The sequence below is a fragment of the Silene latifolia genome, chromosome 5 (assembly GCF_048544455.1).
Source record: "Silene latifolia isolate original U9 population chromosome 5, ASM4854445v1, whole genome shotgun sequence".
Lineage (NCBI taxonomy): Eukaryota > Viridiplantae > Streptophyta > Magnoliopsida > Caryophyllales > Caryophyllaceae > Silene > Silene latifolia.
Genome location: NC_133530.1, coordinates 83184522 through 83211376, shown reverse-complemented (window position 1 = coordinate 83211376; position 26855 = coordinate 83184522). Strand labels below are relative to the sequence as shown.

General features: G+C 39.3%; 2 protein-coding genes and 1 non-coding gene across 4 annotated transcripts; 1 reads left to right on the top strand and 2 right to left on the bottom strand.

The window, feature by feature from the left end:
* Positions 1-1342: 1342 nt before the first annotated feature.
* Positions 1343-4806, bottom strand: LOC141657662 (cyprosin-like). Of its 2 annotated transcripts, none has more exons than XM_074464965.1 (13): positions 4379-4806; positions 4201-4261; positions 4009-4106; positions 3779-3891; positions 3402-3570; positions 3262-3301; positions 3092-3156; positions 2694-2807; positions 2520-2584; positions 2183-2342; positions 1982-2101; positions 1772-1857; positions 1343-1696 (listed from the first exon to the last, which is right to left on the bottom strand). In XM_074464965.1, the coding sequence occupies exons 1-13, from the start codon at positions 4727-4729 to the stop codon at positions 1609-1611; spliced, it is 1530 nt and encodes a 509-aa protein (XP_074321066.1). In that variant the 5' UTR covers positions 4730-4806; the 3' UTR covers positions 1343-1608. The 2 variants fall into 2 exon arrangements, with proteins under 2 accessions (XP_074321066.1, XP_074321065.1); XM_074464964.1 differs by having other exon boundaries at positions 2183-2330; positions 4379-4804.
* Positions 4807-5201: 395 nt separating this feature from the next.
* Positions 5202-11858, bottom strand: LOC141657660 (aspartic proteinase-like). The gene is made up of 14 exons (XM_074464960.1): positions 11764-11858; positions 10113-10469; positions 9982-10042; positions 9703-9797; positions 9510-9622; positions 9255-9423; positions 9063-9102; positions 8168-8232; positions 7950-8063; positions 6523-6587; positions 6230-6386; positions 5997-6116; positions 5614-5702; positions 5202-5497 (listed from the first exon to the last, which is right to left on the bottom strand). The coding sequence occupies exons 1-14, from the start codon at positions 11773-11775 to the stop codon at positions 5413-5415; spliced, it is 1542 nt and encodes a 513-aa protein (XP_074321061.1). The 5' UTR covers positions 11776-11858; the 3' UTR covers positions 5202-5412.
* Positions 11859-26170: 14312 nt separating this feature from the next.
* Positions 26171-26277, top strand: LOC141658230 (small nucleolar RNA R71). The gene has a single exon (XR_012549127.1). It is a non-coding gene; the product is annotated as a small nucleolar RNA R71 (small nucleolar RNA).
* Positions 26278-26855: the final 578 nt, after the last annotated feature.

The window sequence follows — 26855 nt, the reverse complement described above, 5'->3', positions numbered from 1 at the left end:
AAGTATTTACTAAAAACATATTTTTTAGCCGCAACTTTTTTATCATAAAAACTCAATGAATTTTTAACAAATATTTACTAATAATATACTCCATCGAATTTCCTATTATCTTCCCTCTTTTTTTTTTTTTACACTAGTTTGATTATCTTCCGCTTTCCTTTTATGGTAAGTTTCATTTTTTTTTGTTTCTCCTAAAAACATTACCACTCATCCTACTTTATTCATTTTTTATTATTTTCTATCTTCTATAAATTTTACCACTTACACTACTTTATTCATTTTTTATTACTTTTCTTATTTGTTGTGCCCAAAAGAAAAGGGAGGATAAATAAAAATTGGAGGAAGTATTTTTTACCCATAACTTTTTATCATAAAAATCAATGAATTTTTATCATAAAGTTATTTAGAAAAAATAAAGAATTTCTTTATCACAAAAAATCAGAGATAAAATTTGTGCAAATGTGAAATATTGAATGATATAAATATTTAAATACGAAAAATTATGTCCATTTATAACCTATCATGTATGCTCATATCTGTAGTACTTCGTACATGCTAAAAATACCAAACACTATTATGGGAAATATGTTTTAGGCGGAAAAAATTGAAATTTCATTTATTATTTTAGTAAATAAGTAGGAGATTAATAAATAAGTACTCGTACTAGAATAGTGTGGTATGTGCCAAACTGGGGGCCATTTGGTAGAAATTTGATCCTCCAGTTTGATTTCATTTCCACATCTGAATACTATATTATAAGATACAAAAATGTTCGGTTTAGTTAGACTTCCATGCACCATTGCACACCATCCTCAGTCCTCATCAGTCACATGCGTGAATTTTACGGACTGTCTGTTTAGAAAATTCAACGCATGTATGATGTATACGTACTTACGTATGATGTACATGTAAAAGAATAAATCTTCCAGAAATATAATATTTTGACACAATTATGTTGCTCTTTCCTACCGGATCTTAAGTCTTTGTTTACTTATATTTTCAATCTATGCAACATGTTCTAGAAACCTAGAGCTTTTATCATAATATACTCCGTATTTGTTGTGGTCTTATCGACACTAATTAATGACACAAACGAACATGCAGATGTCAACTAGTCTAATTGATAAAGTTATAAAAGATGATCTTACTGGGAATTGAACACGGACCACTTGGCTGGTATACAATGATTGTACCACTACACCACTCTATTTTTGTTAATAATATCATAGGTTAATATCTATTTATTCTGTAAACAAGCATTTTGGAAGCCCAGTTCCTAGGCTCAGCCTGAACCGGCCCATAGCCGCCCCTGGCAGATGTCAACTAGCTTAGTCGGTGCTTATGACCTGGATTCCCATAAGCATTAAAATCACCCTTGCGGTTTAGCGTAAGACTAGTCCGCAGCCAACTTTCACTATTTTTTTTTTTTTGGGGGAACAGTAAGAAACGATGGAATTACATAATGTTAGGGCAAATTACGCCCTTATTACACTTAAGTTAGTAATTACAAGTATAAAAAAAAAAACATAAAAACCTGCCATGAAAAGATGGTTTGATAACCAAAATCGTCAAGGCCAGAAACTTGTATCCCAAATGTATGTCTTAAGATCAATAAACTGCTTCAGCAAAGCCCACCTGTAAGTTACCAAAATCGAAAACTGTGTGGTATACTGCCATGAATATGTTCCCAAAGATCCTGCACAAAACAATCACTCCTTCAGGACTAAAACCTCGAAACTTGTACTGTTGTCCATCTGAAAGTTTAACATACCATGCTCCTGGGTAAGCTGCCAGATCTACGGCATAAAACTGGCTTCGACAAATCATCTTCTTGTTCTCTTCAATAATGCGAGTGTACTGAAGTGTAAGACACAGGAAAATAGGTCCTTAATAGGATCAAATAATTTCAAGTCCTGGTATAATAATTTTAACATTTCTAGCTCCGCCACTGTTTACCCCTGGTATAATATAATATACTAACCTGAGTTGGATTTAAGGTGAAAGGTTTATCTCCAATGGTCAATGTCAAGTTGGGCATGTATCGGATACGGTCACAAGGGACTATTGCATCTCCTTCAGGAGCAGGAAAGCTTTTGCAGAGCTGAAAAGGACAACAAAATTTCTTAGTAATGAACTTGATTAGCTTAGATAAAGGAATGACTTTGCATGGGAACGGAAGGACCTTGCGGACATATTTCAATGTCTGTTTCTTGGAATTTCCTTGCTTCATCTGATTATGTATCCACACAACGGCTAGCTGACATGTATCGCATAACAGGTCATCCGCAACTGTCAGGAGTTGTCTTCTGATGTCTCTTCCCTGAACTGTCCTGAGATCATTGCTGCAAATCAGTTTGGTCGTTTGAGTAAACATGCTATTTTTCCGCAAAATGGCCATGTCCAACACTCCCCCCCACACCTACAGGCATCACTTCCAGCTGGGTCTGACTATCATAGCCACAAAGGTTCTCTTGACTAAAATCGCCAAAACTAGTATTGATGATTACGAAGTTTCTAACCTTAGATTTGTATCCCCTGGCATGATGCACATGTTGAGTTGCGAACATATTTTATCTGGATTTACCTAAAGCCAGAAAAGATCCGAGTTGAAACAGCGGACTCAAAACCTTCGCTGATAAACTACTAAAAACTTGGCAACAGAAAGAGGGATTAGGGAAGGATGAAGATGAGACCCGTTTAGCCAAAAGATCCCAAATCAGCTCTCCTTTCTGAGAAACAACTTCTTTGCATTCCTTGCTTGTGAAGCCTTTAGCCCCTATTGCGTGGTTGATTTCGACAGCAACAGCCTGAAAATATAAAACAGCAATGACAGTGTTACCTCAGTTCCTCAAAGGCTTCTGCATGTGGTAAGGGAAGAGGGGTCAAAGTATGCAACATATCCTCGAGCTAAATAATACAAAGAGGCTTTCCGAATGAGACACTATAAAATAAGTGCAAATAGTTCAGTGACACATTTCGTGTAATTCTGTCAATTCCCAAAGTCTAAGAACAGTGAGTCCTTATATCCATGTATATAAGTAAAAAAGTTCAGTAGCAAACAATGAAGCATATCGAGTTTGGTAAAGCATACTGTAGGGGCAGAGAGTAATGGTGATCCTGAGTCCAAAATAGCAGGACAACCCTTCAGACAGTAACCTGCATGGAGTGTAACAAAGAGCTTATGAGTTTAATAGTTTATCATACATTTCTTCAGCTCAAGAAATGTCGCGTAAACAAGAACAAAAAGGCACAAGTTTTTACCAGATGAATTCTCACCAATGAGAAACTCTCCAATATCAATCTGAAAAATTTAGGTCTATAAAAAGTTAGTACCGAACTAAATTACTCTGTACTAGATAGTAGATACTATTATCTTTCCCATATTTATCTTTTTAATTGACCTGCCATAAATCTCCGTGAGTTACAGGAACATAAGTATGTTCACCCCTGAAATGTCGTGGATCGACTCCTCCAAAAACCATCTCCCCACCTGATTCTTCTTTTGAATCCATGTTAAAGTGCATCGAAAAAACCTTCTTACTCAACAAGCCTTGTTCTACCATTGTATACCTATACGACAGTCAGGAATTCAGTGAACACTCTCAGAAGTCCATTGATATAGAAGCACCTGCATCTGCTGGACATGGCTATTTTGAGAACGAAAAAAATGAAGCTAATCGTAACTAGGGATTCTGGGAATGTCAGTGTCAAAATGCAACACATAGCCAGAGTAAAGTGTAGCCAGAGTAAATTGTCGAAGTAACATAGGTCAGATTACCATAATGGAGTGACATTCGCTCCTGAGGTGTCTTGAAATGCTAGCCCTACTACACCATCAAATTTAGCAGAGGCCAAAACGGGGCTTTCTACTTTAGTTACCTCGACGAAAACCTACAAGGAGAATTCAAAAGGCCTTCAAATGTTAATTGATTGAACAAAATAACAAATTAAATGCTAGAAAACGACGAAGGCGACCAATAAAGACTAGAAATCTTGAAAGAAACATACATGGTTCTTAACAAGTATTTGTCCAACTTCAACACTATCTTGACTGAGGATACCATTAAGAGTCACTGTGGTTCCATAAACTATTTCACAAGGCACTCCTGAGAAATTAAATTGTACATGGGATCAAAATTCAAACATCAGAACAACATAAACTGGCAATGAACTTGACTTTTGTGATTACGAGTTACCAACCAATTTTGGCATATGAACTTGACTTGTATGAATTATAATTAGAATGCCTCTGACAAGCCTCCTGAAACATAAACATTGCTGATTAGAAATGCCAAATCTGTACTTATGTTATTCAGACTCGACTGCAAGTGTCGAGTGTCAGGCAGGAGCCTCCTAAAGCATAAAACTTTTGACTTACAGAAGAACAGCTTGAAGAGAGGACCCAGAGAAAGGGAGTAGAAGTATCAAATATGACAGCAAATTTCTGTGGTGGTGTGCCAATTCCAATCTCTCCATAGAATTGTGCATTCATATGATTCTTCAAATATATTATACCTGCACTTGAATTATCAGCAAATTGTTGTAAAAAATCCTCGGAATTTCTTCGACTCGTTCCGAACTTTCTTGCAGTTGAATCTGCATTTGTAGTTCCATGATGGAAAGATAACCTTTTGAGATTAATCTTCAACAAACCAGCAGTTCTGAGAGGAAAGCAGCAATTTATAAATGACAATAAATAGAGAATGTAAAATAAATATTTAAGAGACATTTTTCTGGGAAAACTGCTGAGAGAAAAGCTAAAAAAAAAGGGGTAAGAGACAGACAAACAAGTGTACCAAAAATGTAGGTGTACAATTAAATGAGTAGACCGTATAGATATGATTTCTGGGCCACAGAAATGACACACAAATACAGAATAAAGTCAATCAAATAACCATATCAATAAAGGAAATGTTTGTGTGGTAAAGAAGCTAAATGTATGCTAGACTATGTTTCTGAAGAACAGGAAGATTATCGACAACGAAAAATTCCAAAGACAATGCAAAAACTAATTGACCGAAGATTGGCAAAGACTCCTACCTTGCATTCCGGGTTCTAGTAGTGTTCGTAAATTTTTTGAAAATAAATTGTCCACACACATCTTATGGGGGTTCGATGGATAGAAGGGTGCAGGCGAACTTCTATGGCATGGTAATGAAGATATCTATAGTAATTAAAAAGCCAGCTAGAGCACAAACGAATAAAAGCCAAGAGATAGCTAGATAACAGGAAATCTGTCTGGATAATAAGCACAAATATGCTACAGAATACTGAAAAAACTGTACAGCGGACATAATTACAAGGGAGAATTATTCAACAGAGTTTTAAATTCTCTGTTCTCTATCTGCGCCTCCAAATACCGCTATTACAGATAACATTACATAGTGGTACGACTAGCGTACTGTGAATACATTAAGCAGATTCGGCAAAACCCAGCTGAAGGTTTCCATAATCGAAGACAGTATGATACGCTCCCATGAAGACATCTCCAAGGATCCTGAAAATAAATCGCCTCGTTTCAGAACAAAGCTGAATTCAAAGGATCTCATCCATAGTACAAAAAACCTATTACAGTCCTACTATCCTTCGAGGAGTGGGGAGTAGGAGAATTACCAAATTGGGCCCCTAGGAGGTGGCACATCCAACGCAATAAACCCGCTTATGCAAACCTCAGCAAAACCTGTTCCGGTTTTAGTTATGTACTGGAAGTTCAAAAGAATCGTTGTCAGATCATAAGTCTCCCAAAAAAAAACAATCAGGAAGTAGAGACAGCAAGCAAGTGAAACGTACTCTTGTAAAGAAGATGAAAATACATTTTAACAGAAAAAAAAAACATAAAGTTACAGATAATGATCAGCCACATAACACGGATGTCTCGGAAAATTCTAGAAAGCATTACCACAGAGTATTATACGCCAATAAACTGAGGGCATGGATCAACGTGAACTGATATTGAGGATCAGGCACAAAACAATTATCACGGAATGAAGTCAAACCTGGTCAGGAGTTAGTGTAAAAGGTTTATCTGCAATTGTAAATGTCACATCTGGCAAATTTGAAATGAGGCTACAATCAATCACGGATTCTTGTTTCGGACTTGGTATGCTATTACAAAGCTGCACAAAGTTATAACCTTCTTCAGATTCAAGCCAATGATGTAATATTGAAATGTTTAACGACCTGATTTATTAACAGCTTTGTAAGCAACCAAGTTTGAGGAGCACATTACATTGTTCACATAGTCGAGTACATACTCCTTGGTCTTAGATTGTTTCAATTGGTTTTGCATCCAAGCCACCGACATCTGGCAAGCAGTGCACAACAAGTCACTTCCAAATGCCATGCTCTTTCTGTTTTCTCTTTCGATCACTGTCTCAATATCAGCCCTGCAATCCGAAACACAAAGATATGGGTGATTCATTTAAGGAGTTTTCCATCGTAAACCTAAGATTTTAAAATCCATCCATTTCACCTCGTTGAACCAATCAAATTGATAATGTATGAAGATATTTCCATCCTAACCTGACATACTCTGCACCATTGAACAAGCAGAGGCCAAGCTGAGAGCATACTTTATCGGGTTGTGTCTGCACAGTTAAAAGCAGAAACTTCCAATCAGATACGATATAGTTTCTCAGAGGGAGTCAGGGAACGCTTCTGATATAATGAAAACGGATTGATCATCCTAAACTTTTCTAACTTCTGAAGTCTATAGAAATTAGACATGACAAGTGACAACTATACAACAACAACAACAACAACAACATCAGAGCCTTAATCCCAAAATGATTTGGGGTCGGCTGACATGAATCATCCTTTCGAACCGTCCATGGGTGAACGCACGCCTCAAAATGCGAATAAAAAGGGAAGATGAAAAACAAAAAGGGAGAACGAAAATGTAATGGAAAGTCAAGGTGAACTTAGAGGTTTTAGAATCGAATTCCGTCTTTCTTTTATAAAAACTTAAAATTTAAATCGAGAGAAAAGATTAAAGCGATTTTTAAAAACCGAAATAGAGTTAAGGATCCGGAATGAACCAGGTAAAAACTATAAGAAAGTGGTTGTTGAAAAAGTGTGTAATAAAGGAGAGAAAAATAAATAAATTAATTTCTTTAAATTAAATAAATAAGAAAACACTAAATCTGTCAAAAACATCAAATACTAAAAATCCACATGTATCCTTTCCCTCCATTGTGCCCTTTCCGTCACCATACTCTCCTCAAGCCCCAGAACTCTCATATCGTGCTCTATCACTCTCAACCATGTCTGTCTCGGTCTTCCTCTGCCTCTAAGGACCTTTTCTATTCTCCAAGTCTCCAGCCTCCTAACTGGTGCGTCTATAGGTCTCCTTCTCACATGGCCAAACCATCTTAATCGGTTTTCCATCATCTTGTCCTCTATTGGCGCCACTTTTACCTTTTCCCTAATCACCTCATTCCTTAACCGATCTTTCCTTGTATGTCCGCACATCCACCTCAACATGCGCATCTCCGCCACACTCAACTTTTGAATGTGACAATGTTTCACGGCCCAACACTCGGAGCCGTAAAGTAGGGCAGGCCTAATTGCCGTGCGATAAAATTTTCCCTTTAATCTTTGGGGCATATCTTTATCGCATAGAAACCCTGAAGCACTCTTCCATTTCAACCATCCCGCTTTAATTCTGTGAGCCACATCTCCGTCTAACTCCCCATCTTTTTGAATAATAGATCCTAGATATCTATTAATAACCTATTGAAAAATTAACTCGTCTGTGTTTTCCAAAATTAACTCGTCTGTAACTAAATCATTAATAACCTATTGGCAGTGGAGTCTGACTGTTTAAGCTAGTTAAATTCCCTAATTAGTTTCCATCTTATAAAATTCCTTAAATCATAACATCACGAAAGTTAAAAGCAAGATTTCTAGGACCCTAGGCGGAAGGCATGAGAAAGGGAAAGGAAACACACCCCTGATACCAAAAGATCCCATATCAGATCTCCATACTGAGAAACAACGTCTTTGCACTCATTGCTGAAGACACCCTCGGCTCCAATAGCGTGGTTGATTTCCGTAATAACATGCTGAAATTTCAGAATCAGTACCCGATTAAGCAAGCTAAATTTTGCAATAGAAAGATTTTTCAATAGGTGTACAATCGATTCAACCATCACCAAGGAAGACTTACTGTTGGGCCAGCAAGTAGGGACGTCCCTGAGTCCACGATAGCAGCACAGCCCCCAATGCAGAAACCTAAAGCAGTTGAAACCTAAGTTATGAACAACCCTGCTAATGAGTGGTTATCACTTTTACGTGAAAACGCATAGGAAAATGAGTTTACATCATCACAGTAGTACTGATTATATTGATATAATTTTCTATGTGAATATGGTGGTGCCTTATAACTTTCCAAGCGCATATACAAGAAGATTAGGCATCCAAAGTAGTTACTTAGTTTACTTTGGGAAGTAAAAAATCACATGGATCTTTAATTCCAAGGGATCGTCTAAAGTTGTTTACACCGTCCATTTCATTTTATAAGTCGTTTAAGGATGTTACACAAAGAATTAAGAAAAATCATAGGAAATGTTACAATATTAGTTAAATACTTAAATGTAATCATCCCTTGAACATTGAAAAGAAACATTAATTTTCGTATCAAGTCGTATTTTAACCTTGGATATTAAATTTTGTTTGTAAAATAGTGCATGAAAATTTGCAATTAGAGAAACAAGTTCATGAGAAATGCCCAGCCCAACGGCAAATAAAACGAAAAAAACATTGTTTTCTAAAAAGCTTATAAAACAAAACGGAGGGAGTAGGTGACAATATAAAGATGAATTTCCCATGGGCATATCTAGTTATCTATGGAGGTATCCGGGAAGTATAAGAGACTTTTCCCATTTTGTTACAAATAAAGATTCCTAGGATATTCAGCATCCGGCATTTTACAAAAACAACAGACCTAAATCCGAGGAACTTGAGTGTCAAACAAACAAAGCACAAAGACATCTCCTTCCTCTAAAGTGTGTGAATATAGCAGGATACTAACTATAACTCGAACAGCATGATTTGAACTTTACCTGTTGAATAGTTGCCAATTAAGAAATCTCCCATCTGAAACTGGAAAAGCCAATAGGTATACACATATTAGAATTTAGAAGGGTCGAGTGACAAAAAAGGAGGAAAAGTGAAGGAAGAGTACTAACTGAAAATAAACAAATTGCAAAGTACTACTAGAATTATACGGAGTATCTTTTAACTATCTCACTAACCTGCCAATAACCCTTTGTGGTTAGAGGAACATATGTATGCTTCCCCTTAAAATGTTTGGTATCAACCCCTCCAAACACGATCTCCCCTCCAATTTTACCTTCTGGGTCTCTATTGAGCCAGAATGAGAAAACCTCCTCACTTACGAGCTCTTGTCCCACCATGTTATACCTAGAGTATGATAATGAGACAGCATAGAATGCCCAATGATCACGCAAAGCAAAGCTGTGGAGTTTCAGATTTAGAGGTTGGCTTACCACACTGGAGTAACATTTTTGACTGCGATCTCTTGAAATCCAAGGCCTAATATACCATCAAACTTTCCAAGTAGAAAAGTGAGACTTGCTTCTCGAGTTGCTTCAATGAAAACCTGACACAAAAAGTGAACTCCTCACCACAGTTCTGCAAGAAGATACTCTATGGGGAAAAAAAGGAGGCGCTAAAACAAACCTGGTTCTTGACAGTAAGATCCCCGATTTCCACATGATCCTGACTAAGGAAACCAGAGATTGATCCAGACCCATAATGAATTTCACATGATTTTCCTGAAAAATGCCATTGTCAGTAAATGTTTCGAGGTGTCAAACAGCTGATATAGAATAATAAAATGTGTTTTTTTGGGCCATGGATGGAGCTACAGTAAAAATTTCTATGCTGACGAGTTTGGAACAGGCGTCGTGAGTTTTTGCTCAATAACTGCCATCTGCTCCATAACATTTTTAACATTACCTAGACTGGTGTATGTTGTAGACTTTCTTGACTTGTACTTGGAGTGAAAATAGCAAGGAATCTGCACGTAGCTAGCAATAAGCCAAACAGTTCAATCAGACATCAGAAGTACGGAAAGAGTGAAAACTCACCGAGAACAAGCACTTTGAAGATGGGACCCAAAGGTTAGAGCTTCCAGTGTCGAATATCACAGTAAAATTTTGTGGAGGTGTTCCGATGGAAATCTCTCCATAGTATTGAGCACCTAAGTAGTCCTTCAAGTAAACTATGTTCCCATCTGAGTTGCTATAAAGCAGCCCCTCCCTAGCTTCGTGATCCAATCCCATTTTTCTCACTTCTCTCATCGCATTAAGAGTATCGTGATCTAAAGGTCTCTTCTTCAGGTTGATTCTCACCAATGCCTCAGTCGGTTGAATGATGAGGGAACTTATCAGCATCAAAACCGAGAGTACCAAAACGTTCTTGAGGACCATTGTTGGAGAGAAACACTAACAACAAATAAAAATCATGATTTAGTAGAAACAATTCATTTGGGTCAGGTGCCATAAGAAGAAAGTAGCTCAGTTTCCCAAAAGGGATGGTCTCATGTATTGTTGTTCGTGAGACTTCTCAATTTCGTGACAGTGTCTTAGAAGACTAATGTAAAGAAGAAAACAAATGCCGCTAGAGATGTAAGCATATGAATATGAAACTTGTTTATCTATGTTTGACTGTTTGAGAACAAATGCAAAGAAAGGCTTCCCAAGTCCTAGATAGATAAAAATCTTTCAGCAACAGTTGAACAATGAAAGCCAACAACATTTCGAGACTTCACTTCAAATGGATGAACATGATACTTTAAAAATCAAAACAAAGTTCTGATTTTAGCCTTCCATACGTCTTCAGTGAAAAGGAAGGCAGGCACCCTCGACATAACGGAAAGAACGAGAACAAGGGATGGAAAAATAACCCCCATTAGCTTAAAAGTGTTGACACTCAAATCGCCTATATGTTTTCTACTTTAATTACAAACATGTCAATGAAGCATTACAAACGAAAAACAAACAGAAGCCGAGAGTAATCCATCACAATCGTTGAAACTATTGAGAGCAAGCATAATCGCTAATAATTACGAGTAGACCAATAATTTTTAAGTTAAAAGATGAATTTGAAGATATACTTGGGTATTATTCCCGAAAATAATATTCAAAACTACCAATATTTCCGAATTCCAATGGAACCAAAGACTTCTTATTGCTTGGTTCTGGATTATGATCGAATAAAGCAAAATGACTCACTAACTGGATGCACTTCTGTTTATTGTGAAGTATCAGTCATTTGATACAGTTCTCGACACAACTTTGATCATCTTGGGTTATTTGGAAACAGGCTATATGTGTCGCTAACACAAGGGTAAGCTATGTATATCCAACCCCCATTCCCCCACAATTTATGGAGGCCTGGAGGGTCTTTGAAACAATGGAATAATGTCATTGTTGTTCTCCATTAATACCAATCAGTAACTGAAGGGCGATGTTAAATAATCCAATTCGGCAATTCATGACAGAAAATTCAATCAAGTCAATAAATTCCTAGAGTTTGTATGCTTTCCTGTTTACAGAAACCATGGATATCACAAAAAATACCAACTTTCTGTATAAATGAACACATGGGTAGTGAGGCAAAACGTATGGAAATTACTTGAAACGAGAGAGTATAATCATCAAAAACAGAATCAAGCAATAATATAATATAATCATATAAATAGAAAGAAGGGATTTTATTCAAGAAGAAAATACATACCATCATCATCATGAACCTGTAGAAAAGCTCCAAAAAATCAAATTTCTTGCCAAAATACCTAATAACAGGAATTCAGTTGGTATAAGTAAGAGATACTCAGGTGGGACCCACCTGAGAAATTTCCTCTGATTTATCATTCAGTCACTCATCAGTCTGTCACTCTCCCATCATTAAAATATCTATAATTTGTCCTATCCTATATACTTCCTCCATTCAACTCCAAACTACCAATTTGGTTTTTGCATACTATTCACAAATGAATCTTCAATTGCAATTTTCTCTCAATATATAAGTGAAAATATATTCTTGTGGGATCTTATTTTGATTATTTTCGAAAGACATTAAAAATATGTAACTTTTATAATTTTTGCATATACGTAGCTAATGATATTTACCGCGCAAAACATGCGTTGGCAAACGTGAAAAGTGTACTATGGTAGTTTGGAGTTGAATGGAGGAAGTATATTGATATAGTCATATTTAGTCTGAACAAAATCAAATGTTTAATGGAACATGTAATCATGTCGACCTATAAATTCTCAATTTGGATCTTCTCCATTTCCTCTCTAATACACTTATATTTTAATATATTTTTTCTCTCTATTATTAAAACTTTATTTTCATGAAATCATTACAACCATTAGATTGTTACAAGAGTTAATCCGGACCGTGTATAAGAAATGGACCTCCATTTCTTTTAAGGAAATGGAGAGAATCCGGACCGATAAATTCCTATGTTCTAGTTTTACTGTTGTTTTGTGAAAAAAAAAAAAGTATTAGTGTTCCGACCCGTCCGAACTAACTCAATTTAGCATTAAAATTTTTTTTTAATTAAATAAAACTATTTTAGAGTTGCATAACTTATAAATTTATCATTAAAGTATATTTTTATATGACATTTTGAAATTATGATGAAATAAGTTAGGAGACAAATTCAATAATTTCGCTATTAATATTTTACTTAAATCGATTGTTTAGCTAATTGTTCATATATACTTTCTTTTGTTATTAGTATTGTTACTTTTATTACATATTCGTTGGTACTACTGTTACTTTCACTACTACCGCCGTAATTATTTTTACTTTCACTACTGCCGCATTAGTATTGATAATTCCACTACTCTCGTTGTTAATTCTATTACTTTCACTACTCCCGCTCGCTGCTAATATTGTTACAGAATTACTTTTACTATTTAGACAAACAATTTTAAAAGGCTTAATATACTTTTATAATGCATTAAATCAAATCGTAATAATTATGGAATATTATATTTTTTGAAAATTTAACTTGATTTATTTACCTTTTAATAATTTACAAAATATAACATACTTATATTATATTTGTGTATGTTAAATACGGAGTAATTAACATCTTTATTTTAATTAATACAAAAATGGAGCATGTTTATTTTAAGAAAAATTATCATATTCCGGCATTCTCTAAATTTATACTTTAACCAAAACTATATAATATTTACATAGAAGTCTCTTGTTTGGGTCTATCACAAAACGCTATTGATAAAAAACTACTCCGAAGACAATAAAAAACTACTTCCTCCGTTCAACTCCACTCTACCACTTTCCCTTTTCACGTTTGTCAACGCGTGTTTTACGCGCTAAATATCGTTAGCTACGTATTTGCAAAAATTATAAAAGTTAGATATTTTTAATGTACTCATAAAGACGAATCAAATAAGATCCCACATGAATATATTTCCACTTACGTAACGAGAGAAAATCGAAATTGAATACACAATTTTGAATAGTGTATATGATGGTCTCAAGTTAAACCTCGCAAGTGCACGATTTTGTCGTTGTACACTCTAGAGGGTCGATCCACAAGGAGTAGGGGTGAATACTAATTGTCTAAATTCTTGAGCTTAGCTAAGTCGATAGATAACAAAGGAGGGGGTAACGAACTAGCACTAAACTAACCAATTAAAAGACTATAAACTAGGCAAGACAAGAACAAACTAAAAGATAAGGGATAGATCAAATAAAGAGAAGGACTAGAACTCGGTCCGACCATGAACATGAGTAATTCCACATACTAATCGTCTAGGCTAATCAAAAGGGGTAAGTAGGTGAGGGGGAGATGGCTCTAATTCGCCTAAGACCTCCCTCTCGGGTTCGAAATAGGACACTAGCTACCCCGGCTAACCCCCCTCTCGGGTTCGAAAGCCGGTATCCCCAACTCAAAACCCGACAACCCCAAGAACATGCATTTTCCCAAGGAGGTCAAGTAAATGGTCAAGGTCATTAAACCCTCATCGTATTCCGGGTCATCCCACTCCCTCTCTCGAGGGTCGATTTCAAACACTAATCTAGAGGCACCCTTCCTCGGTTCTCCCTTTCGGTCTCAACCTTAGTCGGTGACAAGGGTCGGTTCCCAAATATCCAACTAACAACCTAACCAACTCTCGTTGGTGGTCAAGGGTCAAGAGTCGACAATACCCAATAACCAAACCTTAAACATGAAATTCCTCTAAACTACCCTCACCAATTTCCCCCACAAAATTAGCCCTTAATGATAATTAGTTAGTGAAATTACCCACATCGGGTCAAACCGAGTCCTAGAAGGAGACTACTCACTAATCATGTTCTTAATAGCAAGATAAACAACAAAGATGGAGACTTTGAACACAAACATGGGTGGAAGATGGATTTTACTACTAAACATGCAACAATCCAACAATAGTTGTAAAGAAAGACGATTTAATCTTATAACAAGGTTGATTAAACTAAAAGACACAATCTTTAACCAAATCAACTCAAAGATTAAGTCTTTAAGGACAACTATCCAAGAATGAACAAATGAAAGAGAACCAAAGGAAAGATGAACAATGAAAAGAAGAACAATGATGAAAATAACAACCACAACAAACAACAACAACAATTTTAACATAAACAATCAAACAAACTTGAAGGAAGAACAAAATGTAAACAAATGAAAATAAGGAGAGAATTAATACCAACTCAATAGCAAAAGAGGAATTTGGATAGAAATAACAAAGAAGGAGAACCTTCAATCTTCTTACAAACCCAAATTCAATCACTATTTAATTGAAGAACTTCTCTAATTAAGGAAAGATTAACAAAGAGATTAACAAAGTTTTAAACTTGAAAGGGGAAATATTCTGGATCTAGGGTTCTGTGTACAAAAGGGTTTAAGAGGGGGTATTTATAGGCTTGTACAAGATTAGGAAGAAAAGAGGAAGAAAAGAGAGAAAAGCCCAAATCTCGGCTATTGGCTGCTGCGTTTTGCGTTGCAGTGCCACCGCTGCCGTGCTCCAACCGGCAAAACCGCGCAAGGAATTAAAATATCTGGCATTCGTGTTTTGCGGTGGGCGGCTCACGGCCTCGCCGACAAAACACGATCTTGACTTTTCTTCAACTTCTTAAGTAATTCTCGGGGTGTGTTTGCCGGTGGCTAGGACCATTTGCCGGTCCGGCAGAACACAATGTTTACCATTTCTTCACCTCTTCTTCATGTAAAGGCAATGGGGTGCCTTTCTTGCCCCAATTTCTCTATACTTGGATCGTTTCCTACAAAAGGATACACAAGGTAACAAGTACGGGCATTGGGCACAAAATGCAAGGAAAAACACCAAACCGAGGCTCGATACGAGTCGGTATGCATAAAAGAAAGAGGGAATTAGAAGTAAATTAATCGTATATCAAACCTCCCCACACTTAAACCTTACTCGTCCCCGAGTAAGTCCCAAAACCAAATGTACCAAGCATTATTATGATAGATATGGAGAGTGGATGCACAATATAAGCATCACTCAACTAAACTACTACTTAAGCCGATCGAGTATTAGCGCACTCAACGCCCCTTCAACTCACAATTTGACACTCATGAGGGGAGAGTGCCCTATTGCAAGGCAAGTTGGGTCTTGCTACAAAACTTTCGACACATTCATCATGATAGCACGTAATCAACAAATAGAATGCATCTAACAAAATGATCCACTTTCCTCATCTAAGTGGCCGAATTCTTCAAATAACAAAACACGGTCTTGGTCGGGAGTACCGTCTCAGAAGTGCCAATTGAGGTGCCAACCCCCTAAATGTGACAAAAGCAACCCTTGTATGACCAATGCTCAAGAAACAAATTCGAGAGCGGGGGAAAGGGGAGAAAGGGCAAGTCCGCCGAGAATTGCAAAACCGACACAAGATTCAACCGAAGGACCCATGACTAAGGGGACCAAGGCAACGACATCCTCACGGTTTTCACTCGTCACTCAATGAAAGAACAAGGGGATTTTTGTGACAAATAGTAACCAAAATCACTCGACTAACTCAACTAGCGAAAACGTGCCCGCAATCTAATGTGTAAGATCGTCCTATGTTCAATGAAATGCAAACAATGGTAAAATGCACACAAAAATGAAGCAAGGGTTACAACGGGGCTAAGGAGTAGGTCGAAACGGGATTGGTGCAAGCACCGTTTGGACATGTGGAGCTCAAATCAAGAATTGTCGACACATCACATCCCATCTCTTATTGCAACACATGAGACACGTCTATGCCCTAACATAGCAATGATGACCAAAACTATGCAAAAATTGCATAAACCCAACTCAAGTAGGAAAAATTTGACAAAACTCCTTTTATTTCAACAAATGGTAACGTCTACACCGTAACAACGACTCGGTTTCCCAAGCCATGCAAAAAATGTGTAAACCCGACTCATTTTTGGAAAAACATCAATTTGCCCTTTTATTTAGCAACGGCTTTTTCTACCCCTTTAAATGATGAGTAGGGGTGTTGCTTGCCTTTTTCTTTTTCTTGACAACAAACAAATATATACAACACACAACTCATTTTTTTTGATTTTTCATGACTTTTTCACTTTTCTATTTTGTTTTTCATTTCTTTTTCAAAACCTCTTATTTATATATAATGCCAAATCATACCAAATTCCGACCCAAATGGATGTGTATACTATCCATCACTATGCCCCAAATCACCTCCTACAACACAACTACAAAAACCGACCAATTCTTGATTAAGGACGGGTGGTTATGGGAATGTAGCTATTTTAAGTGGGTTTGCCAAATGAAAAGACTAAGCTCAAAGGGGGTGAATCAAAAAGGGAAACAATGTAGGGGAGAAAACATGGCTATTTGGCTATGTGAGGTTCATAAAAACTGATTTTTGCTTCATATCATATGCACAAAAATGTAATGCGATTTCATGATCTAAGGACGATGCGACACACTTATGCGTAATGATGTGACACGCCTCGCGAGGAGACCTACTCTCGAACCTAGATGAGGGCGGGGTATGAATGTACCCACCCTAGGAGGCTCTACCCTTACCTTTGAGTAGCTAAGTCGAGCCAAAGGTCTAGTCTACGGCCCTAGGTCTCACAAGATCGGTCCAAAACCATTGGTCAAGCCCTCCTTCCTCGGCTAACTAAGAGGCCACGGGTGCGAGTCACGAGGAGGGGAAAGGCACAATTGGGCACATAAGCTCATCATGGGGGTACTTGGTTCCCTTCCCTTGACCATGTTCTTCCTTAAAAATTTATTTACAAACTCAATGCACAAAGAAAGAAATGCAACAAATATTTACATGTGAACAAATGCATGCGGAAATTTAAACAAACACGAAATGAAACGTGCAACAAGTTGGCTAATCCTAGCAGCACATCAACACCAAAAATCCAAACGGTCTCCCAAGGAGACACCCAAAGCAACAAAATTCCCATTCTCCTTCAAAATATCCAAGATACCAAAAAGAAAGAATAGTAAAAGGAGTAAGAGATAGGAAGGATTATACCAAGCGTTCTTCTAGCTCCTTTTTGCCTCAAGTGGTCAATGCGCCAAGCCAAAGGTTAGACAAAACATATATATACAATGCAAATTTTTTTTGAAATTTTCAGGAATTTTTCAATTTTTAGGCATTTTATCTAATTATAAGCATTTACAAATATAAACAAATATTCACAAGAGTGGATATTTCCCTCCCCACACTTGAGATGTACATTGTCCTCAATGGACAAAAGCATAGGGAGTGAATAAGAAAAAGAAAGGAACATATTTTTTTTAATTTTTGATTTTTCAAAGGGAAAATAACATATTTTTGTGATTTTTGTTTTTGAAAAATTAAAAAGACATATTTTTGTTGATTTTTGATATAAGAACTCCCTCCCCACACTTATTTATTTACATTACTTCCAAATGGAAATAAATGTGTGGAGGGAATTCAAATTAAAAGACATGTTTTTGTTTTTTTTTTTAGGCCCTCCCCACACTTATTTATAGACATGGGAGGGCAATTTAGGGAAATAAAATAACATGTTTTTGCTGTTTTTTTTATCATTTTTCAATTTTTAGTTGGTTTTTTTTTTTTTTTTTTTTATTATTATTATTATTTTGAAAATGCAATGCATGCTCTATTCTATATGCAAAATTTAAATGACAATGCAAGTTATGTTAAGTGAATGCAATTACTAAATGTGACAATATAATACAAATTTGAAATCTAATGCAATCCTATATGAATGCAACTAAATGAATTATCAACTAAATGCATGCGAAAAATTAAACGTGAAGGAGAGAATTTGGATAAAAGGGAGAGATCGTACTTGTCATTTGGATTGAATATGAGGAGCATACCAAAGGCTTTGGATTGAAAAGGGAGGATAATAAGCCATCAACTCGGGGACTAAGACCCCATCTCATCATCATAATCTTCATCATTGTTATCTCCGGTAGTAAAGTCGGAGCTTTGAATCAAATCCTCGGGGTTGAAGGTGAAATTACCTCCACTACCGCCGACACCCGGGAAACCTCCCGTGAAATCCCCACTCATATTCATCACGCCGCTATCTCCTCCCGTGAAACCACCACCGGATCCCGACGCACCCGCATCACTAGCAAAATATGGCCGAACTCCCCCTAACCATTGGGCATCATGCCCCTCCGGGCGATGCTCGGGCCTAGGGGAAAAACAGGGGCCGCAAAGTAGTCCGGTTGGAGGTTAAAACCTCCGCGGACTATACTCCCATCCGCTCTCGGGTAGTTCCCATCGGGCCAAGTGAAGTAGGAGGGGTGAGGGTCCTCATAGCCCACGTAATCCCGCCGACAAAAATCATCATAGATGGGATAAGTACCGGTAGCTTGATCGTAGTATATCCGGTCCAACTTTCTCCCCAAAATGTCCCTCTCACTAGCGGCTTTCGTCGTGGCAATGTCCATCCTCTCCATCCACTCGGTGAGAGATGGTGGTAAGGGAGGATAAGAAGGTTGGCCCGAGGAGGAGGACTCCCCTTGTTGAAATTGCCAAGGTGGGGGTTGGTGAGTTTGCGGCATTTGGTATTGAAGGGAGGATGGGGTGTTCACTCGACGGTCTCGTGAACAAACACGAGTAGGATTAGGGGGAGGTTGGTCGGTGGGTGCCTCCGCTTGAATTGGGAGGAGGTAATCATCTTTATCTTGCTCAATCTTAACGGCGGTGACATTTGGAAGCCGGATGGAGTTCTTGTGATTGATTTGCCAATATTCAAGGCCGTCGTCGGGGTTCTCTTTGAGCCACTCAAGCTTTGTAGTCAAGTAGTGCTTTGACAAGTAAGTGTCCCCGGTTATCCAATTCATTGTAGAAAGGTCAACCGGACGGTCCATGTTACGGGCAATTCGGGTGATCATGCCACCCACATGTATCGGGACTTTGTGCCCCGGAGAACTTGCAATCTTGGATAGATTAAGGGCTAGGTAGTGAGCCACATTAATTCGGAAGGGGGTGGGTTTCGTGAACAAGTAGGACCCCAATATTTCAAGCTCGTGGGTCCTAAACACCCATGGCTCATCCACCGCAAGAACGGTGCACCCCATACATCTATGCCATACCCGAATGACGGGATTGTGGCAACTTATCGCGGGCCTTTTCACCCCAACTTGATCATCAAGGCCCGAAATCGCCTTCCATACACGGGAATAGCGAAAATCAGCGGGTGGGGTATGCGACGGCGCATTTTCCAGCCCAAAAATTTGAGCCAACCGACCCAAAGTGATGTTGTGTTCCCGGTTCATGAGTCTAAAGCTAAGGGTAGCCACCATGTTTGATTGCCGGTGTTTGGTAATCTTAAGACTACTCAAAAATTCCCAAGTAATGCGAGGGTAAGTATACTCATGCATTGTAAATATCCCCCTCATACCACACCCCGTAAATAAAGCTTCCGTCTCCCTAGCAATCCCAAGGGTAGACAAAGACGGATGATGAAGAAACTTAGTAGGGGTGAGGGGACGATTTTTGAAGAGAATAAACTTACCCTTCTGAGTTGGTGTGGCAAACTCGACTGTAGGAAAGTCCGGATCGGGGTATGTATCGGTTGCCGCTTGAGCAATCAATGCCGCTTGGTCCCTTGCTATATCTGCTCTTGTTCTTCTTCCGGCCATCTTGATGATTGGAGGAGATTGGTGAAGGTTGGAGGAAGTTTGATTGAGTTTTGATGGAGTTAGGGTTGAAAAAGGGGGAAAATAATGGAGGAGTGAAGGAGGAAGAAAGAAGAAATGAAATGGGAAAAAAGGGGGGTTTCTCGTGTTTAATTTGCGTCTGATGATGTGTTTTGCCGGTTGGCGAACCGGCATCCGGTCTGCCGGTAAAACGCACTTCCCAATTTTCTATTTTTCGAATTTCCCCTTCTAAATTTTTGACCTCGCTCCCGGTGGACCAACCGGCTGCCGGTCCACCGGCAAATCACTCCTCTCAAATAATTTTCCCAAATACCAGGTGTGTTATACCGGTGAGCCGGCTGCCGGCCTACCGGTAGAACACACTCCTACTCAAATTTTAACTTCCCAGCTTCAAGGCATGAGTGTCTTGCCGGTGAGCCGGCTGCCGGCCTACCGGCAAAACACTCCTCTTCACCAATTTTCAAATCTTTCTAAGTCATCAGGTGTGTCCTGCCGGTGGGCCGGTTGCCGGCCTGCCGGCAAAACACACTCCCAATCATCAATTCTTCATTTTTCATCTTGCCAGGTGTGTTATGCGGTGAGTGCAGCCTCTTGAACGCCTACCTAAGCAAAACACACCATTACTTCAATTTTTCAACAATTTGGTTTGGCCTCGCTACCGGTGGACCAACCGGCTGCCGGTCCACCGGCAAAACACAACACACAGCTATTTTTCGTTGTGTTCTTCCAATTTGCTCAATTTTTTTCTTCAACTCGGGATTCGAGCTTTTTCATTGACCCCGGGATTCTTGTTTTCCACAACTACTCCGACGCATGATATCGGGATTTTGGGTCAACGAAAATAATGCTTGTGTTCTTCAAAAGTGACCTCCGTCACCAATCCAAATAGACAAAATACGACTCCAAATCTCTCACTACTAGTCTAGAATGCAAACTATATACAAAGATGCATGAGTTGCCTCCCATGAACCGCCCTTGTTTTATGTCGTAGGCTCGACGGAGTTATGAATAACAATCAATAATTTGGAAGATAGGTGGCGGTGGAGCTCACATTCTTGATTATAGGGGTTCCGGCAACATAGTGCTTGAGCCTTTGCCCGTTCACCTTGAAGGATTGATCTCCATCGGATATTTCAATGGCGCCATGTGGAAAGACTCGGACCACGGTGAAGGGCCCCGACCACTTAGACTTGAGCTTCCCCGCAAACAACTTGAACCTTGAGTTAAAGAGGAGAACCAACTCTCCCTCCTTGAACTCTCACGAATGATGGCCTTGTCATGGAATCTTTTGGTCCTCTCCTTATACAATCTAGAGCTCTCATAAGCCTCTAGCCTAAATTCTTCAAGCTCATTGATGTCAAGTAGTCGCTTCTCTCCGGCGCTCTTCAAGTCAAAGTTAAGGAGGCGGATGGCCCAATGCGCCTTGTGCTCCAACTCGACCGGCAAATGACAAGGCTTCCCGTACACCAACCGGAACGGTGAAGTTCCTATTGGTGTTTTGAAAGCGGTCTGGTAAGCCCACAATGCATCATTGAGCTTGGTTGACCAATCTTTCCTTGACCGGCTCACGGTCTTCTCAAGAATCATCTTGATCTCGCGGTTAGAGATCTCGGCTTGGCCGTTAGCTTGTGGGTGGTAGGCAAGACTCCGCCTATGTTGCACCCCATGTTTCTTAAGTAGAGCATCAAGAGTCCTTTCCCGAAAATGATTCCCACGATCACTAATCACAATTCTTGGAACGCCAAACCTTGGAAATATGATAGTTTCCATGAGTTTTGTCACCGACTTTGCATCACAAGTTTTTGTTGGGATAGCTTCAACCCATTTACTCACATAATCCACCGCAACGAGTATGTACTCATATCCATTGGACGATGGGAACGGACCTTGATAGTCAATTCCCCATACATCAAACAACTCTACCTCTAGAATGTAGTTCATTGGCATCTCATGCCTCCTTGAAATATTGCCGCTTCGTTGACACTTATCACATCCCTTGACGTAGGTAGCCACATCATGGAATAGGGAAGGCCAATAGAAACCGCATTGGAGCACTCTTGCGGCGGTCTTTCTTGAACTACCATGCCCTCCACTTGGCATATCATGGCAATGTGAAATTATCGGCTTCACCTCTTCACTTGGAATACACCTCCGGATTACCCCATCCGCACAAGATTTGTATAAACAAGGCTCTTCCCAAAAATATTGCCTTAGATCATGGAAGAATTTCTTCTTCTTGTGCGAGTCATAATCATATGGAATTATTCCGGAGACCAAATAATTGACAATATCCGCATACCACGGTGCTTCACCCAAACTTAGGGACAACAAGTGGTCATCGGGCAAATAATCATTGATAGGGAGCCCATTGTCAACATTGAGGTTGATTAGCCGGGATAAATGATCGGCCACCACATTTTCAACTCCTTTCTTATCCCTAATTTCCATGTCAAACTCTTGGAGAAGTAAGATCCACCTAATCAATCGAGGCTTGGACTCCTTCTTGATGAGCAAGTGTCTCAAGGCAACATGATCGGTGAACACTATAACCTTAGCTCCCACCAAGTAGGTCCGGAACTTTTCCATTGCAAAAACCACGGCCAAGAGCTCCTTTTCCGTTGTCGAGTAATTTGTTTGAGCATCATCAAGAGTTTTGCTTGCATAATGAATTGCATGCACCTTTCCATCCTTCCTTTGGCCTAATACCGCGCCCAAGGCATGATCGCTCGCATCGCACATTAACTCAAATGACAAGCTCCAATCCGGAGGTTGTATAATCGGAGCACTTGTCAAGGCTTCCTTCAACCTATTAAAAGCATCAAGACATCGGTTAGAGAACACGAAAGGAGTATCTTTGGCTAACAACTCGGTCAAAGGTCTCGCAATCTTAGAGAAGTCCTTGATGAAGCGGCGATAAAAGCCCGCATGTCCAAGGAAACTTCTCACCCCCTTGACATTGGTGGGGGTGGGAGACTAGCAATGACTTCTATCTTAGCCTTATCAACTTATATCCCACGATTGGACACTATGTGTCCTAACACAACACCTTCTTGTACCATGAAATGGCACTTCTCCCAATTAAGCACAAGGTTAGACTCTTGACACTTGCTCAAAACTTTCTCCAAATTCATTAAACAACTTTCAAAACTTTTCCCAACAACCGAGAAATCATCCATGAAAACTTCCATTTCTTGTTCAATGAAATCGGAGAAAATCGACATCATAGCTCTTTGAAAGGTAGAGGGAGCATTACATAGCCCAAATGGCATCCTCCTATATGCATAGGTGCCAAATGGGCAAGTAAAGGTGGTCTTTTCTTGGTCACTTGGATGGATAGGGATTTGGAAAAATCCCGAATAGCCATCCAAGAAGCAAAAATAGTTGTGTTGAGCTAATCTTTCTAGCATTTGATCCATGAACGGTAAGGGAAAGTGATCCTTAGGGTGGATTTGTTCAACTTCCTATAGTCCACGCACATTCTCCACCCGGTTACCGTCCTTGTAGGAATCAATTCATTCTTGTCATTTCGCACTACCGTCATGCCTCCCTTTTTGGGAACTACATGAACCGGGCTTACCCACCTACTATCCGAAATGGGATAGATAATGCCCGCGTCAAGTAGCTTAAGGACTTCTTTCCTTACAACCTCTTTCATGATGGGGTTAAGCCTTCTTTGTGGCTCAATTGAGGACGCATCCTCATTTTCAAGAAGAATTTTATGAGTACACAAAGAGGGACTAATCCCCTTGAGGTCACCAATAGTGTACCCAAGGACACCCTTGAACCTCTTGAGCAAAGAAATGAGTTTTGAGGTTTGGGTGTCATCAAGTGCACTATTGATGATGACGGGAAAAGTGGAATTATCTCCTAGAAATTCATACTTCAAAGAAGAGGGAAGAGGTTTAAGTTCAACCGTAGGAGGAGGCGTGGAACTCTCCTCCTTCTTACCGACTTCCAACACTTCAAATTTGGGAGCTTGTTCATGAATTGGAGCCGAATCCAACATCCATACATATGCAAGAGTCTCAACATCTTTGTCATCGACCTCATACCCACTAACAAGACAAGTTTCCAAAGGATCCATAGAGGAAGCTTTTGGGTCATGCTCCTCCATGGGATTCTCAAGAATGTCTACAATGGAACAAGTGTCACCTAGAGATGGAGCTTCCATGGACTTGTGGAGTTCAAATTCCACTCTATCTTCACCCACTTGAAAAGACAACTTGCCACTCTTTACATCGATCATAGCTCCACCGGTAGCAAGACAAGGTCGCCCCAAAATAATAGGCACATTGTAATCCTCCGGCATATCCATAACAAAGAAATCACATGGTATGACAAGCTTCCCAACTACTAAGGGTACATCTTCAATCACACCAATGGGAAATTTGACCGACCGATCGGCAAGTTGAAGTGAAACTCTAGTTGGTTTCAAATCCCCCAAATCAAGCCTCTTGAAGATTGAAAGTGGCATGAGGCTCACACTAGCCCCCAAATCACACAATGCTCTTTTAATAGCCACCCCTTGGATAGAACAAGGAATTGAGAAGCTACCCGGGTCTTCTAACTTGTTTGGAAGCTTGTTGGTGTGAGTAAGAATAACACTACATTCCTTGGAGAGGTTGATGGTTTGCACCTCTCCATTCTTCTTCTTCAAGGTGACAAGTTCCTTAAGAAACTTGCCATAAGATGGAATTTCGGTAATCATATCAAGGAAAGGAATAGTGACATTCATTCCCTTCAAGATCTCAACAAACTTCTCATATTTCTTTTCAATTCTAGGCTTTGCAAGCCGTTGTGGAAAGAGTACCGGTGCTACATACTCCCTTGTTGGTGGAATACATTCTTTGGCCTTAGTTGCAATAGGCTTATCTTGCTTTGGAGGATCAACCATCTCCACCTCCTTAGACTTCTCCACCACAATCTCATCTTCTTTCACAATCTCAACCGGGTGCTCTTTCACAACTTCATTAGTCACCCTCTTTCTCTTCCACTTAGGAGATTTCTCAATCTCCTCCAATTGCTTCCCACTCCTCAAAAATACCGCATTCATCTCCCTTGGGTTAACCGTATTACCCGGAAACTTCCCCGGATTTTGAGCCAATTGACTCAATTGTTGAGAAATTTGGGCCACATGAGTTTCCGTAGCCTTTTGTGATGCCCGTATTTCATCATTCACCCGGTTTTGTGAGGCAATGTGGTTATCAAGTTTTGAGTCGGATTTTTGATTTGCAATAACCAATTGTTCAAAGGCTTGTTCCCAAGATGGTTTTTGAGGGGTTTGGAAGTTTTGGTTTTGTGGTTGGGAATTTTGGGTTTGTTGTTGATTGAAATTTTGCCCCTTGAAACCCCCAAATGGTTGTTGATTTTGGGTGATGAATTGTTTCCCTTGGAAACCGGGTGGAATTTGTCTTTGGAATTGAGAGTTTTGATTGAACCTTTGTTGTTGTTGAGGTTGAGAAGTGGTGGGATTTTGAATATTTTGTGAAGCATAAGATAAGAAAGGGTGAGTTCTTTTTCCATTGACAAATTGGTTGTTGCTATTATTATTGAACCCTTGCCTTGCACTAGTTGATTCCCAAACTCCATTTGCTTGCTCATAGCATTTCTCTTGGAGGGGTGCAATCAAGGGACACCCAATGGGAGTGTGTCCTTGTTCACCACACAACTCACACGATAAGACTTGCCTCATATCGGAGCCTTTAGGTTTTGAATTTAGCAAAGCAACTTGTTGGGTTAGTTCATCTAGCATATCCTTAACCTCAACATTCAAAACCGAATTAGAATCCTTGCTCTTGCCCTTTCTCATTTGCCTATCACTTTCCCATTCCATAGTTCTTGAGGCCATCTCCTCAATTAATTCCTTTGCCGCTTTATGCCCCAAAATGTCTAAGGCACTTTTTCCCGATCCCGCATCCAATGAAAGCCTAAGGTCTTGAGTCAACCCTTTGTAAAAATTGTTCACTAGCTCGGCCTCGGAGATGCCATGGTGAGGGCATAACCGTTGGAGCTTCTTATACCGTTCCCATGCCTCATATAATGTCTCATCCTCTTCTTGAGTAAAGCTTTGTAGTTCACTCTTGACTTTGGCCGTTCTTGAGGGTGGGAAATACTTGTTCAAAAATGCCGAAGCCAACTCATCATCCCATGTCTTGAAGGAATCCGGGTCACAATTCTTCAACCAATCCTTGGCCGAACCCCTAAGAGAACGGGGGAACAACCTAAGGCGAACCGCGTCATCGGAAACCCCATTTGATTTGTACATATCACAATTTTCAAGGAAATCATTTAGATGATCATTTGGGTTCTCCAAGGGACCTCCTCCAAATTGGTTGTCTTGAACAAGGTTGAGCAAGGCATTTTTAATCTCAAAGTTATTAGCTTGAATTCGTGGTCTTTGGATGCTTGGATTGACTATGTGCTTAGGAGCCATAGTGTCTCTTATCGGAACCGGATCACCCATGGTGTTAGGTTCTTCTTCTAAAACCCCAAAAGGATTTTCAAAAACTTCGGTAGCTTCTTGGTGATTAACTTCTTCAATAGGTGGAATATCAAGTAAACCCCTTCTTCTTAGAAAATTAAGTCTTCTTGCCGTGGCTTCAATTTCGCGGTCAAGTTGATATATCGGTTGACCTCGTCTTCGTCGCCTACTCATGCAAAAGACCT